General features: G+C 40.6%; 2 protein-coding genes across 2 annotated transcripts in view; one reads left to right on the top strand and one right to left on the bottom strand.

The window, feature by feature from the left end:
- Positions 1–68: 68 nt before the first annotated feature.
- Positions 69–7,196, top strand: zmynd12 (zinc finger, MYND-type containing 12). Its single transcript, XM_023427387.2, has 8 exons — positions 69–393; positions 2,098–2,227; positions 3,183–3,354; positions 3,491–3,660; positions 3,964–4,086; positions 4,178–4,271; positions 4,928–5,073; positions 6,691–7,196. The coding sequence occupies exons 1-8, from the start codon at positions 254–256 to the stop codon at positions 6,820–6,822; spliced, it is 1,107 nt and encodes a 368-aa protein (XP_023283155.1). The 5' UTR covers positions 69–253; the 3' UTR covers positions 6,823–7,196.
- Positions 6,935–14,716, bottom strand: part of rimkla (ribosomal modification protein rimK like family member A) — an 18,152-nt gene continuing 10,370 nt past the window's right edge. The window contains exons 3-5 of the mRNA XM_023427386.2: positions 13,826–13,912; positions 12,411–12,614; positions 6,935–11,406 (exon numbers count right to left, since the gene is read on the bottom strand). Of these exons, the coding sequence (XP_023283154.1) occupies positions 10,886–11,406; positions 12,411–12,614; positions 13,826–13,912 (812 nt within the window). The 3' untranslated portion in view covers positions 6,935–10,885. The remainder of the gene's footprint in view (positions 11,407–12,410; positions 12,615–13,825; positions 13,913–14,716) is intronic.

Raw genomic sequence — 14,716 nt, 5'->3', positions numbered from 1 at the left:
TGTGCAATTATTGTTATTCCTATATATTTTAAGTAAACCCAGCTTTTAAATTTCCTATAATAAATTCAACATTTGGTAGCTATAACCAAACATTGTGGAACATGTATCCTTCCGTATGTATAAGCCTATATAGACTTAGGTTGTTGCCATAGCAACGTAAACTTAGTTCCTCAACAACTAGCGTTAGCTTCATCCGCAGTGTTGGAAAACTAATACGTGTGTTTATCCACTTTAACTGGGCTTTCTTGTAACAATGGAAGCTGAGCGTCAAGTTTTCGGGACAACATCAAAGATAATTCCTCTTGCCATACCCAGGGGAACGGAAAAGTTGTGTGAACTTTGTCAAAGACGAGCGCACCTGCAATGCGACAATTGTTGCGTCACCTTTTACTGGTAAGCTCGAGTTATCCTAGTGTTTTATCATGAGACGTTAGGCATCTAGTGGCAAAATAATATAGCTTATTTATTTGTGAAAGCTTAATTTCCTAATTTCACAGGGCAGTTTGTGCTCATTTTGTGTGAACTTGGTCAAAGCATGTCTACGGTTTGGACGCTAGGTGTCAGTGTTAGCCACAAATTTTCGAAGCAAAAAAAAACACAGCACACGTCGGCATGAAGGGCGTTCATGTGACTGTGTTGGCAGGAGGGAGAGGAACAGCTGGAAATGAAATTACCAAAGCGAGTATTTTTGTTCTTGTGACTTGCCTGCGTCTTCTCGATAATTTGAGTCGGTCAGCATCAGCTTTTTTCTTTATGTAAGGCAGAATTACCTTTGGCGTAGGTTCCCATCTCGGCAGACTCAATTACAGATCATAAGATGGTGCTTGGTGGAATCCTCATTGGCACATAATGGGGTGTGGAGAGTAGCGTGTGGTGACATCCCTCCCTGTAGGGATTTATGTAAAGGGATGAGCCCCTACACTCAGTCTCTTAAAGGGAGCTTACAGCCACTTACTGTGCTTGCTTTTCTCTAAGCCTATAATGAACTATACATGGCAAACACATTTTGTGAATTACATGAATTTTTTTTTTTAGCTTATATCAACTGTAAGTCAAAACAAAAGGCTGCAAAACAAATTTTCATTAGAATTGCAGCAAATAGACGAGATTATACATGCTACCTGTTAAGAGCTTTTAGTTAGCGTTTGTTCTTTGTCAGACCAGCATTTTTTTTTTTGTTGTTGTTATTGGAACGCCTTACTTTGGCTTAAAATAAGACTGTAAATCTATCACATTGTTAAAGGTGAAATGGTTTATTTGAAGCCTAGTGAGCCGTAACATTATCAGGCTGCTGGCTAACTAGTATCCAGGGTAGTGTTTCTAGTGAAGTATTGTGCAAGTATAGCTCAGCAGAGTGAAGAAAGTGAAATACAGAAATCTGTATCCTGAGAAGACCCCTTGACTTGACACACTCACACAAGTGTCAGTGCTACTGTTGATGTGACGTGGCCAGATCATAGTCTGCTCTCTGCTTTTGTCTCAGGTCCAAAAACACAAATACGCTGGAGTGTGCACACATGCTCTTTAGTAGAAAAAAATGCAAGGAAAACCAAGACAGTTTCCACCAAAGTGTGCAGAAGAGGAGAGCCAGATGAACAAAATTACAGACCAGTTATGTAATGGCATACAATTTAGTACGCCCTCTGTGCACTCAGATGCTAATTCCTGAATGGGATAGAATTATGCTTTGTAAATGTTAGCAGAGTTCAAATCAACTGATATGTACTGTATAGAAACTCTTAATAGTACACATTATCATATCTGTCTCACAATCTGAGGTAATCTGATCCACACTTTTAGATCGTTTTTACTTAGGCTACTGCTCCAGGCATCTGCAGCTTACACACAGCTTACACACAGTGTAAGTTGCAGACCATAATAAAGTTCAGATCATCATAGGAAAAACTGGTTCTTGATCAGCAGTTTGATTCCTGAGCCAACATCCATCAGTTTTTGCCCAGAGGGGAGATTCACTATGCATAAAAAAGCTATCATGTCTCTGTGGATCTAAGGTGACTGAAGGGGATAAGGAGAAAGTCTGATTTAAGTTGCAGTCTTTCTTTCTTTCTTAACTTTTTTAAAATTCCAATTCCTCAGTGATGCAGCGCACCAGCAGGCTGATTGGGTGGGGATCCATGAAAAAATCTGTCAGTTGCTTATTCCCATTCGCACCCCAACACTCTTTAGTCTCCAGCGGACTGGCCGCATTGAAATACAGCTTAAAAAGGTGAGGATGTATGTGCATTCATTTTTTTTCAAGGGAAATGTGGAGAAAAATATGAATTCTGTAAACTATATTACCAGGCTATGTTCTTTTCAGAAGTGTGTCTGTGATTCATCTTTTTTGTTCAAATGCCCTAGTGTTTAGTTTCTAAGTATTCTAGAGTTTATGCTTTGGTATCTTGGATTTATTTGATAATTAGAAGTCTAGAGAGAGGCAAGTTGCAGTCATGTGCCTTAGCCATTTAGCAATGGGACACTGAGGCAAGCAGTGAAATGGTAGAATTTGCAGTCCAACAACAAAAAAAATGCAATTTTCATGTAAACTGTGCTACCATTCAAGGAACAGTCATAGAATTTAGATAGCAAAAACACTCAAGAACCCCAGATCTTTGATGTCACTTCACCCATCTTAGAAGCTGAGCAAAAATGTTGAATAGATGTATTTAGGGAAAACCAAGGAAGAAAAAAGAAGAAGAAAAAGAGAGAGGAAATTTCATTAGAGCACTGTACACTTTTATAGACTTGATTTTCACCTTTTATATGAACAGGAGTTTGTGATGTACTGTGACTGACATAAATTCAGAAAGCTGCACAAAAGACACGCTTTTGTTTTTCCATTGAACAAATCCCACAGAGAAGACACAACAGAGAATGTTTTCCTTCAATTCCAAAAGTAGAAAATAAAGATTTCCTACTGCAACTTAAATTAAGAAGTTTTGTGGTTTTCAGTGGACACAGAGAATTTTGGCTCTCAGTCTGGTAATGTAGTGTTTCCAGAGCCAGCTCCATCTTTAGTCATAGGATGTTACAACAGTGATATATACAGTATGCTAGTATTGAATATTGTTGTGATTACCCTTAGTTCCTGTGAATTGTTACACAATGTTCCTGGAAGTCTGATGAGTTAATGTGGGGTAAAAGTAACCTGACATGTACCTTGGATTTGCTTCCTTGCTTAGGCAGAGCTGATTGAGATTTGCAGGTCAGTGGCTCAGAGCAAACTCTCTGAGGGGAAACACCAGGAGGCTTTGCCTGCTGCCCAGTTCTGCCTGTGCTGTTCCATGGATGTCCATGGCCCCAGTACTGTCGAACTGGTCCCCGCCTACCTGCTGCTGGCAGAGGCCAACATGGGTGAGGAGGGAGCACAAAATGGTTTCTCAGCTCAACTGGATTCCTTTCTCCTTCTCATGTGATGCAGAATGCATAACTGTGTGTGTGTGTGTTTGTGTACATGTATGTATATCTGTGTGTGTATTTGCATTTCCAGGTTTGGGTAATATAACCCTGGTGACGGAGCTCCTGTCCCAGGCTGAGTGGGCAGTCTTGAAGAGCCCAGAATGTGGTCACGCAGTCCACCATCGGCTGCACAGGAGCCTAGGCCGCCTCCACACAGTGACTGGAAACCTGGAAGCAGCTCTACTTAACTTTGCAAATGATGTCTGTGTCATAATTAGTACACTCACCAGAAACAACTTCACTACATGAAGTATATTCAATTTTTCAGTAACTTTATTGATATTTGAGGAACACAATGAACAGATTTGTCTCACTGCTTGTAAATATTTTTAAACAAGTAAGATAAAGAGTGTGTGGTGTACATGTTTCTTCTCTCAGAATGTTCAATACTGTACAATGATGTTCCTTACATGTTATCTGTATATACACATATATGTGTGTGTGTGTGTGTATGTATGTATATATACGTATATGTTATTAAGTTAAATTGTTGGATGTTTTCAGATACACTTTGCCAGTGAGGAGTATGGTCTGCATAGCACAGTCACTTGCAATGGCTACTTTCTCATGGCTAACGTGTTTGCCAAACAGGGGAAGATGCCCATTGCTCGTTCCTTGTACTCTGAGGTAAAATAAAGCAGTTATGATGTGATTGCCCATTTGACCAAATTTTTTTCTAAGGTTTGTGAAGGTTTATCCTCCTTTGCTCATATTGTAGGTGGCAAATACTTGGCACTGCCATCTGACCAAACTCCTCAAAACCCACATCCAAAATATCCAAAATCCTGACGTGTTGTTGGAGGCCTCTTATGGTACGTCTTGTCACACCAAATACGGACAATATAAATGTCATATAAATCTATGTATAAAATAATATAAAACCACACATTAAGGTTTTCTCAGTCTCCCCAGTTCTATCGTACCATTCAAACACAGTGCAGAATCAGAAAATGACATCACCAATCCATCATTTGCTCCACCTGCTAAACAGCAGAGAGCTCCATTGGCATATCAGTGAAAAAATAAGGTCAACAGTGCTATATTTAGCTGAGCTGTCTTGCTGTGCAATCCGAAAGCTAAACCTCAGATTTACACTAGCATGCTTAGGGCTGACTAGAGACCACTGCTGACACATCTCTGGCTGTGCGGCATCCGCACCACTACCCTCTATAGCAGCTGCTGCCCTACATATGATGCTAAGCCTGTTAGCTGCACTGCAATTTCCCAGGCTTTCTTGGATGTTCATTGAGGGAAAAATAGAGAACGAAAATATACATAAGACACAGATTTCATTTTATTGACCTCTACAAACCTAGCTCATCTAATCTGTTGAAAGCTGTGTGAATTCAATGCCTAAATACAATTTTTTAAAATTGGTTAAGTGTATACTGTATTTATGTCCATGGTAATATACTGTAAAAACTTAAGAACATTTGCATCTTTGTCTTTATCCCTGACTTTTAATCAGACAAAGCCTGGCAAGTTGAAGTGGACAAGATGTTCAGAGCCATGGTGGAGTTTGAACAGAATAACTCCAGGAAAGACTCTGCTCAGATCGCACTGGTGACCCACTGTCTGGCCATGCTGTGGTTTCTGGAAGGAGACTTCTTAAAGGTGAGTCACCTGACGAGGTCACCAGGCATTAAATGTTTACTTTGACACAGTGACACAGTTCCTTGTTTCCTCCGCATGTACCTCCTTTGGAGTGCCATCTCCAGATGGGATTATTTCTAATTGGTAAAGCTGTAAAGATGAGGTGGGATTTACCATGAGTTGATGTGACTGTCTCCACACTCTGACTTCCAGCTTGGTTTCCGGTGTCTCTGCAATGTCACTGGGGCTTTGCGTGCGTAAACTGCACCTCTTTCCATGTGGGATGAATGAGACAAAATCAAGTGTGTCATGCCAGGTGTAAGACTTAGGCAGCTATGGTTCAATGAATGGCTGTACAGGAAGTTCTGTACCAGAGAGGTGGCTACTTGGAACACTTAGTGGACTTAAAACCTTGTTTGGGGAGGAGTAAAAAGGTCGGATGAGATCTTATGTCTAAGCTCAAGCTGCCTTACTGTAGCAAACAGTTAACATATAAATAGACACAACGCCAGACAGTAACACAAATACAACTCAGTCATTTTATATGTTTGATTGTTTCACTGTCATGTTTTTATCTGGTGGTTTTGGGTTCTGGTTGTTAGGACTGGGTGAAATATAGTTGGGGTTTTTCTTTTTTTTTTTACCTCATGAACAGCTATACCACAGCTCCAAAACTACTGGAAAAAACTGAACATAGTCAAGTCTTTCTTTTTGATAAAATGGTGCCTTTTCTCTAAGGTCAAGATAGTCAGCAGTTATCCCCTGCTGTTAAATACCCACTTGGCACGTGGCAGCTGTAGGAATAAGGATGAGGGCTCCCCATGCTTGGCTGATACCTAAGTTATCTATCCTGAAGATGCTTCAGCTGAGGATCTTTAATCTCCACAGGCAAATTCAGTTTTTGTTTGCCTTCCTTTACAGGGAGGTCATAGTGTACTATGTGTGTAGTGTACTGAACTACGAAGTAAAAAAAAAAAAAAAACTAGGTTTGGAGTAATAATGGCCACTTTTCCTCTTTAGTGTATTATGTGTGATGGTTATTTTGGTTTTAGTTTGACTTCTGGCCCTGGTCTGGCCCATGTCATGGCTCCACTGTACTATGAAAAGTATATCACTGTCAGAATGTAATGTTGTTATCATTAAGATGTCTTGTTATTATTGAGGGAATCGTGGTTAAATTCTTTCAATTGTTATTGGTGAGTCGGTGCTGTCGCAAGGATGGAAGAAACATTAGATAGAAGTGAATCAGACTGTTGGTAGATATGACACTAAACACACAAACACTTGAGTAACACACGTACAATGCGTATTCCAAGCTATTTATAAACCCTAAGAAACTGCAGGAATCCCATTGATGTCACTGCAAACCTCAATGAGTTCCTCATAGAGTTTGGCAAGTTTCCATCTAAGCACACATGGTTTTGTCACATATATCAAACAAAGTTTGACAACAAATTTTCTGTTATAAACTTTAACAGACAGTGTGACAACCTGACAGATCATCTTGGTGGAAGGGTAAAGTGGGATAAATTAATCAGTCTAGATTTCAGTGATGTTATTATATAAGTCAGCTTTACTCTCCCCGCAGAGTCTAACAGCTGCAGCTGCTGTGTTTGTTTCCGTTTGTTTCTGTGCTAGGCACTGGGATTTGGCAGCACAGCCCTGCAGGCCAGCCAGCTGATACCGAACCATGACCTGACAGAGCCCATCCAGGGCCTGTTGCAGCTAGTGAAGAGTCTGCAGACAGACCCACATCCTGGTCCTGACTAGTCAACCTTCCTTGCTCCTCCGTCTGCTTCAAGAGGGAAAACATATTAGGGGACATATCTCTAAGGAAATACAAACAAATGGATATTAAAAATGAGGAGAAGAGACATTTCCATTGGTTTTGAATAATGACTCATCTTTATTTTACTCTAAAAAAAGAGGGATATATATTTACATCATTTTGCACATTTGTGAATGACATGATTTTGGGATCCATGTTGTAACACTGTCAGAATGATACAGAAGAGAATAATAGTGAGGGCATTTGCTGAGACTTTTTTTACGCAATGATTTTGCTTATCTTGCACCTAGCAGTTCAGAAGCTCTTCATCAATTCACCATATGCAGATATAATTAAAGATAAGATTTCTAATGTCTATATGTCATCAACAGAGAGCTGCATTATTTCACTGAAGCATAAACATTGGGTTTTCCTCCTGCAAATCAAAGTATATTGTAAACCTTAAAGCAAACCTCAGGTTTGTTTTAAAACACATTGACATAAAATGTACCTGATGATTGCTGTGAAATCCTACATATTATATACAATTCTGAAACATTTATTCTTTATATCAAAACAAAGAATCACTTTTAAAATCATCTCACTACTAGTGTTATTAGTGCTAAATTATATAACAAAATGCTTATTTTTGGCATTCAGATTCATTTTCATGTGTTGAGAGGCAGCAAAACACGGAAACACTTGGATTTCCTCATATTCCCTTTTTCATTTTTGAGCCAAATATACATTAGCAGCAGTTTGGAATTAAATAGCAACCTTGTGCTCTGTTGTGTTGTACACAGTGACTAGTCCAGAGGTCCTTACATGTTTATTCCAGGCTGGCTGAGCACCACACAGCTTTCAGTAATATTATGATTTACACACATGTATTTCTTGTTTCTTTCAGTAGTTTCCATGCCTTGTATCCACTTCATCATGGCCATTGATCTATAACTGAACTGAACTGGGACCATCACTCAACTGTGGTCCTCAAACCAGACAGTGAAAAGGCATTTTGAAAGGTGTTAGGGCACAGTTAAATGGACCATCAATGGCTTAGATGTGTTCTGTCTACATATGGATGATGTATAAACTACAGATTTGAATAACAGGGGCTGTAAGAGAGCAATGAACATTTCACTCGTTCTTATGGCTGGCTTTTTCATGTCTTGAAAGGATATGAGATCTTTGATTTACACTTATGTACACAGTGTGGAATGACGCAGGCTTCAATACAAAGACAAAGACTCAAAAAAATAGGGGACAACAACAACTGGAGATAGTTCACCCATATCAGCTTTGTTGGGATGTGACTTAATGATCAAGCTCACCGGCCCTTGCATGTCAGGAGAGTGAGCTTCAGCGGATTTCACAGTTTTGGCTGTCAGATACTTTGATTATATAGATACCGGACAACATCACAGTAGTGTAAATGATGTTATTCTCTCAGTGGAGCCACTGTGATCACTTGACAGCAGACTTTAAAAAAGCTGCCTTTCCTGTTGTCTGGTGGGTTTAGATTTGGCACCCTCAAGCAGGCCCCTTTTAGATTCCAGACAGTTGGTAAATTGGCCCACAAAGAAAAGGAAAATAAAATCAAGCTTCACAGCGGTTTCACTTTATTGAGACAATATTAGTGCACACAAACCACTTTTTTCTTTAAAAATACCATAAATTAGAGAAGAAAACAAGGAACAATATAAAACAAGCAAGGAAAAAAAGTGCATGTTAACCATGGTATAGCTACACCACATTGTCTTATACTGTAGTTTACAACCTTTTTTTCATTCTTGTTTGTGTGTCTTTTTGTCTGCCTGTGGGTATGTGTTATGTTGTTTCAGGAGTATGCTTGGATGGATATGTCGTGCATTTGGGGGTCAGGGGTGAGATCCAGGCTGCTTCCCTGAGTTGTGTTCAACAGAAGGGGTTACAAGCCTAAAAACATGGACATTACTACGGTGTGCTTTTGATCAGATCTGTAAATTATTCTTAATGAACAGCAGTTACCCCAAAGTACGCTCATTGCTGATAGTTACTTCAGAGGGCGTACAGGAAGTAAATCAAGAGGAACAGAAACCCATAGGCTGTAAGCTCTTGGTTGCTGAAGTCTTTTCTAAGGAAAAAGATTCTATTTAAAGAGACTGCAAAAATATAGTTTCCATTTTTTTATTTGTACATCATGCCAACATATTTTTTGGGTTAGGATACTTGGTGAAAACAATAAAAGTAAAATCTACAAAAATCATGACTGAGAAATCACATCTAACCAAATCCAGAAATGTTAGCACCAAATTTCAATTTCAACCTTTCAATATTCCAGGTCTGTACAAACAAGTTTGTCCACAATAGCTTATGAATTTCAATGTTGGCAGTTATTTCAGCTGTTCCAGTTTCATCAGTTGGATACTATTATGCACTGAAGCTAATTCACTACCTAAATATTTACAAAAAGCTAGAGAAGAAATAAAAAATAATGAACAACTACCTTTTCAGTTCCTAGACACAAAGAGAGGAAACAGCTGGTAAATCAGGGGCCATGAGGATCCTGGCTGATATGTACTGTATGTTTGAATATCTCTGTCTTTCTATGGCAGTGAGAAGTTTTTGAGGTATATTTTGCTTGCAGGTGTAGACGCAGGTTTCACACTCTGTCTCATGTTTCCTAAATATGTCATCTGAGTGAGAGCAAAAAATGCATCTGTTTATCATATCATACTGTTTCATATAAAGTGCTAGACATTGAATGAATTTTAAAAAGCAGCAGACTGCTGCTGCTGGTAAGGCTAATCAAACAAGCTATCTAGGAATGTAAAATTAAAAATCGAGCAATGGCACTCAATTCATTTTTATATTCCAGGTTATAACTCTTCAACAGAACTGCTATGTGTTATCTAGTACCTTGCACAGGTTCGGGCAGTTTTGCTTACTTTTGAATTAGCCTGCTTCATTCACAGTGAACAGAGAATTAATTTGTAGACACCATGTTACCATCCAGGATGATTTTCTGGTGCTATGGTTAATCTGGGTAAATAATATTCTTATTTACGCATGAAAGGTCATATATCCGGCCACCACAACATCAGCCTCTTATTCACTGTCAATGTAGCAGCTCAAGCTACATTTTAATTCCAAACTGGTATTCTATGGATTTTAAATTATAGAATTATTCATGTTAACCTGGTTAAAAAAGAAATAAAAAAACATTGTGTATACATTCTGTTTTAGCTGGATTTAAAACATATGAGATGTGACATGTAGTGAAGAGTGAATTCATCTCTCAATATCAGTTATTATTATGAATTATGAATAGCATTAAATTTCATGTGAATTTCATGAGTTTCCTCCATCTCCAGTTGCTGCAGGATGGTCCCCATCCTGTTCTGTGTCCTTGACAGGAGCACAACATTGCTACATTGGAACTGACAGTATAATGTGCCTAGCATGAGGATGTATTCCTCTCCCAAGGAGCTAACCACTTGAAAAAAAACACTTCATTTCGCCTCCAATCCACCAAACCTGACTACAGTCTCAGCACAAAACCCATTTTTATGTCAACATAGATTCTCTTTCAAATGTTACTGTGTTGTGAGGATAAAAACATGGCAGGTGTATGCCTTTATGGGAATCCCACACCCACCCAAAAACCTTCACCCTTACTATTTTGCAAAACAGAAACTAGAAGAGGCAGTTATCTCGTGTACTATATCCCACTCTCGCCACCATGCTGCAGTGTAAGCTAAGTTTGGATTGTAAGGTTTGCAGGTTCGGACTAGAGGTGCAAAGAGAGGAGAGTCAGGGGAGCAGCCTCAGATCTTTGTTTTTTTGTGTGTGTGTTTTAAGGGAGTTAGCAGGAAAAGCTCATGTTTTGGTGTTTGTGTTACTGTGGTTGTGTCTGTGTGTGTTCTGTTTTCTCTTAGTTTTGCATTTAAGATCATATGTTTTTATAATTTTTGGATTGATATGTGTTTAAAAGGAATGTCTGTTGCCATATGAACAGGTGTGTGTGTGTATGCGTGTCTTGATGTGTATTTGTAGTGTTTGTGTGTGCATGAAGCCGCTTGAATCTCACTCAGTCAATAACTTGATCTCGTTGGCGAGGAGGGTGTTGAAGTTGTAGGCAGGATCGGGGAGGTCAGGGAGATCGGGCAAGGTGGGGGCTGTGGACTGGCGGGGCGAGGACTGGGAGGGCTCGGCTAGCTCCGGGTCACTCTCACTGGAAGTAGAACCAACGCTCATGTTGCAGACGGCCTCAGGCAGCGAGCCGCTGCCAGCGGGCACAGGGCACACCTCAGGCTCACTGCTGGTCTCGCTGGTACTTGACACGACGGACAGCAAGGACATCTTCCGGGTGAGGCGGCTGGGGAGCATCGACAGGGCGTAGTCGGCAACAATGCCTGCCACATCCATGCCACAGGCCTGGTCGAAAGCAATGAAGCCCACATTGGCATTGGCCTCGCAGACCACAAATGAACCGTCATTGAGCTGCAGGAGGTCAATACCACACACATCCATGCCCAGGATGTTAGACACCTCTATGGCCAGCTGCTTGCCCTGCTCGCTCAGTGGGCACATCATACCTACACCACCTAACAATCAAGAGAGAGAGAGAGAGAGAGAGAGAGAGAGCGGTTAATACCCACCACAAAATGTGTTTCATTCACTTCACATTGTGAGAGACTGACCATAACAACTTTCATCCAGATTGTTAAATGGCATCTTTTATGTATCAAGGGTAATCATAAAAATATATGTGGATGATTTAAGAAATAGTTTAAAATATTTTATATCATTAAATACAACATCAGATCCACCTAGAGTATGTCAAAGTGTCAACATGATCTGTTACATAAATGCAGAATAAGCTGGTGACTGATGTCCTAAATATGTCACAGCGTATTACAGCCTCAACTAGACCAAAACTGCTCATGCTCTGACATTGAAAATCAGTCTCATCGGCTGGAATGCTGTGTCATTTGATGTCTTGAGGGTAGATTCAGGACAAGCTTGTAGATTTGGAACTGTTCCCCAAAACTGGTCTGTGGAACAGATGGAATGTTATACTTGAAAAAAAATCTAGAAAGATGCTGTGACTGACTGTAAAATAATGTCCTCATATACAGGAATGATTAGAACAATCTAGTGACCCTCCAATGTGGCACACAAAGCAAGAGCTGTACAAAATAATTTTTTTTGTTGTTTTTTTTTAAAGGTGTTTGTTTATAATTAATGCATATCTATTACTTTTATAATTCAAAAAGCTCTTAAGTCAGTTTGTGGAAGGAGCATGGAAACTGCTTACAAACCACCCTGTCTCCAGATCTTAATAATAACCAGACTAGTTTTAGTTCCCCAAGAACAGTGGTGCCATTTATCTCAGATCTCATATGATCCAAATAATCAGAACATTAAAAGCAACCACATTAAAAGTAGACTAGTCTTGCAAACATAAGAACCGTTTCAGTCTAGCAGTGCAGACGCTGTTGTTTTTGGTAAGTGTAATGAGGGAAAAGGTTCAGTCATGTTATACGTGTGATAGTGTTCAATAGTTGAGTAATTTACTGTCATCTCTGACTCTCGGGCATCTGCCTACCCAGGGAGCAGTTGCTCTGCATGCGACCATCAGTGGAGCAGCGAAGCATGGAGCCAATGACACGGCCGCCCACCAGGACCACCCGCACATCACGACCATGCGACTCCTTGACATACTCCTGAAACAGGTAGGGGGTATCATGGCGGATCAAGTGGCACAGGTCTGTCAGGTGGTGTTTGTCCCGTGCCAGGAACACAGCCTTGCCTAGGAGAGAGAAGGAGACGGGAGATTAGAGAAAGAAGGAAATTGAGCTACGATAACTGAAGCTGTTTATATTAACATGAAAAGAAGGTGCTTGCACTGTCTGACATTTGCACAATATTAGTTGAGGTTGCATTACTTCCTCATTGTCTTTCCTCACAAGTAGCTGCTTTTGCTGACCATGTCTCATGCCAGTTTCTATTACTCATATAAAGGACAGGACACAGCTCTTAGCAGCCACAGAATTGATTCTCACAGAGGATAGAAGACGCCTGTTTTAATTAGCACCGCTTGGCTCTGTCTTCTGGTTGTCAAGCCCTCTGACCCCTGTTCCAGCACCAGGGAAAATCATGTGGTTGCTGTGTGTGTACGTGCACATCGTGTGTGACTAACAATCCAAACGAGATGACAAGGCAATCCCTTGGTAATATCATGAAGATGTGAAGATGGACAGTGGCAGGCATGATGTAATACTTTACAAATCAAAAGCAAGACAAACAAGGAATCATGCTCCTGTGACTCAGTGAGACACATGTGCATTGACTAGTTTGTACAGATGATACTAAAACATTGGAGAATGTGCACCCAAAGGCATACAACATTTCACATCCCAACGACTGGGCAGGGAGAGCACATGAAATTTAAATTGGGGATCTATTAAAGAGCTGTTAATACCAAAGATTCTTAAGATTTTGAAACAATCACAAGCCTTCATACTTCCTCATGAGAAGAAAGGCAAGCTGGACTTCAGCCAATGTCAACGGTCAACCACAGAGGGAAATAAAGCAATTCTTCGGCTGCTTTCCCTAACAATGCGCTGTGATGGCAGGCTGTGCTAGCCAAGGTCCATTGTCATTCTCTCACACAATGGCAGAGCCAGTCGAGTGTCGATAACTATGAATAGGAAAGGGCTAATGGGTCAACAGACACCGGGGCTGATCTCTAAGAAGCACAACATCTATGGCAAGGCTGAAAACTTCCCACACAAGCCCCCTGTGAATTTAGGTAAAATGAGGAAACCAGGGTCAATTTGAAAACTAGAAAAAAAAAAATTTCTGTGAGCATTACAACCTCCTGTTGTGTGTTTCTTGTTGTAATCATTTAACAGTGTGGACTGATCTGCCGTTACGGGCCTGTAGTGGACCGATTCTTGAGGTGTAGTGTAGTTGTGGTTGTGTAGCTGGGGACAGGAAGAACCAGACTGATGGTCTTACCTCTGTGGCCGCGTGCATTCTTCACCACCACTGGGTAGCCCAGTGGCTCCGCCTCATCAATCATCTTACGGAAGTTGTCGTGTCCTCCTGGAAATCGCCCATGCACACAAACAAAAAGCAGGCACACATTTGCACACACACACACACACACACAAATATGCACATACGCAGAGGTGTAAAAAAAAAACAAATAATAATAAAAAACTTGTCCATGTCTTGACAGCATTGTTCACACATAACATCTGATCACGCAGGGTTGGGGGGAGGGACTGTAGCCTGTCGCTATGGCAACAGAAGTGACTCAAAACAGCAAGACTATAGGAGTGCTTTCCTGAGATTATACTTATTTTGCTGCTTTATTCATGAGATTGGAACAGAGCAGTCACTGAAGAATGCATTAATGTGAAGCAGCTGACCATATCTAACACTGATTCATAACAGCAGCGTGTAGCAACAGATGTGCTTAAGCTTCTTCTGCTTTGGCTTGACAGGCGATTGAAAAATGTGTTAAAAAAAATTGAAAAATGGAGGTGTTGGTGGACTTCTTTTCCCTTACTCCATCTCCACTTCCTTCACTCTCTCTCTCTCTCTCTCTCTTTCTTTCTCTCTCTATCTCCCTCCCTCTCTCTCTCTCTCTCTCTCTGTTTGCCTGTCTGGTCTTCTGTGGCATTCAGTCAAGGGAACAGATGTGAACTACCCTGTCACATGGCTTTTTCCAGATGCACTGATTCACATGTGTTTTCGGTGAGAGGGGGTAGAGCTGAGCGAGCAGGGGAGGGGAGAGAGTGGTCACCAAATGAGGGTTCGACCACGTCATCACGTCATAAGCTGCTGAGGTGGTGAACAGGAGGGAGGGCGATGGCATTTTTTATTTTGAAAAATCATGAGGGG

Source organism: Seriola lalandi, unplaced genomic scaffold (genome assembly GCF_002814215.2).
Source record: "Seriola lalandi dorsalis isolate HSWRI2012SDOR001 ecotype SW California unplaced genomic scaffold, Sedor1 jcf7180002054861, whole genome shotgun sequence".
Classification (NCBI taxonomy): domain Eukaryota; kingdom Metazoa; phylum Chordata; class Actinopteri; order Carangiformes; family Carangidae; genus Seriola; species Seriola lalandi.
The sequence above is the reverse complement of the archived record's forward strand: the minus strand, read 5'-3'. Positions and strand labels throughout refer to the sequence as shown.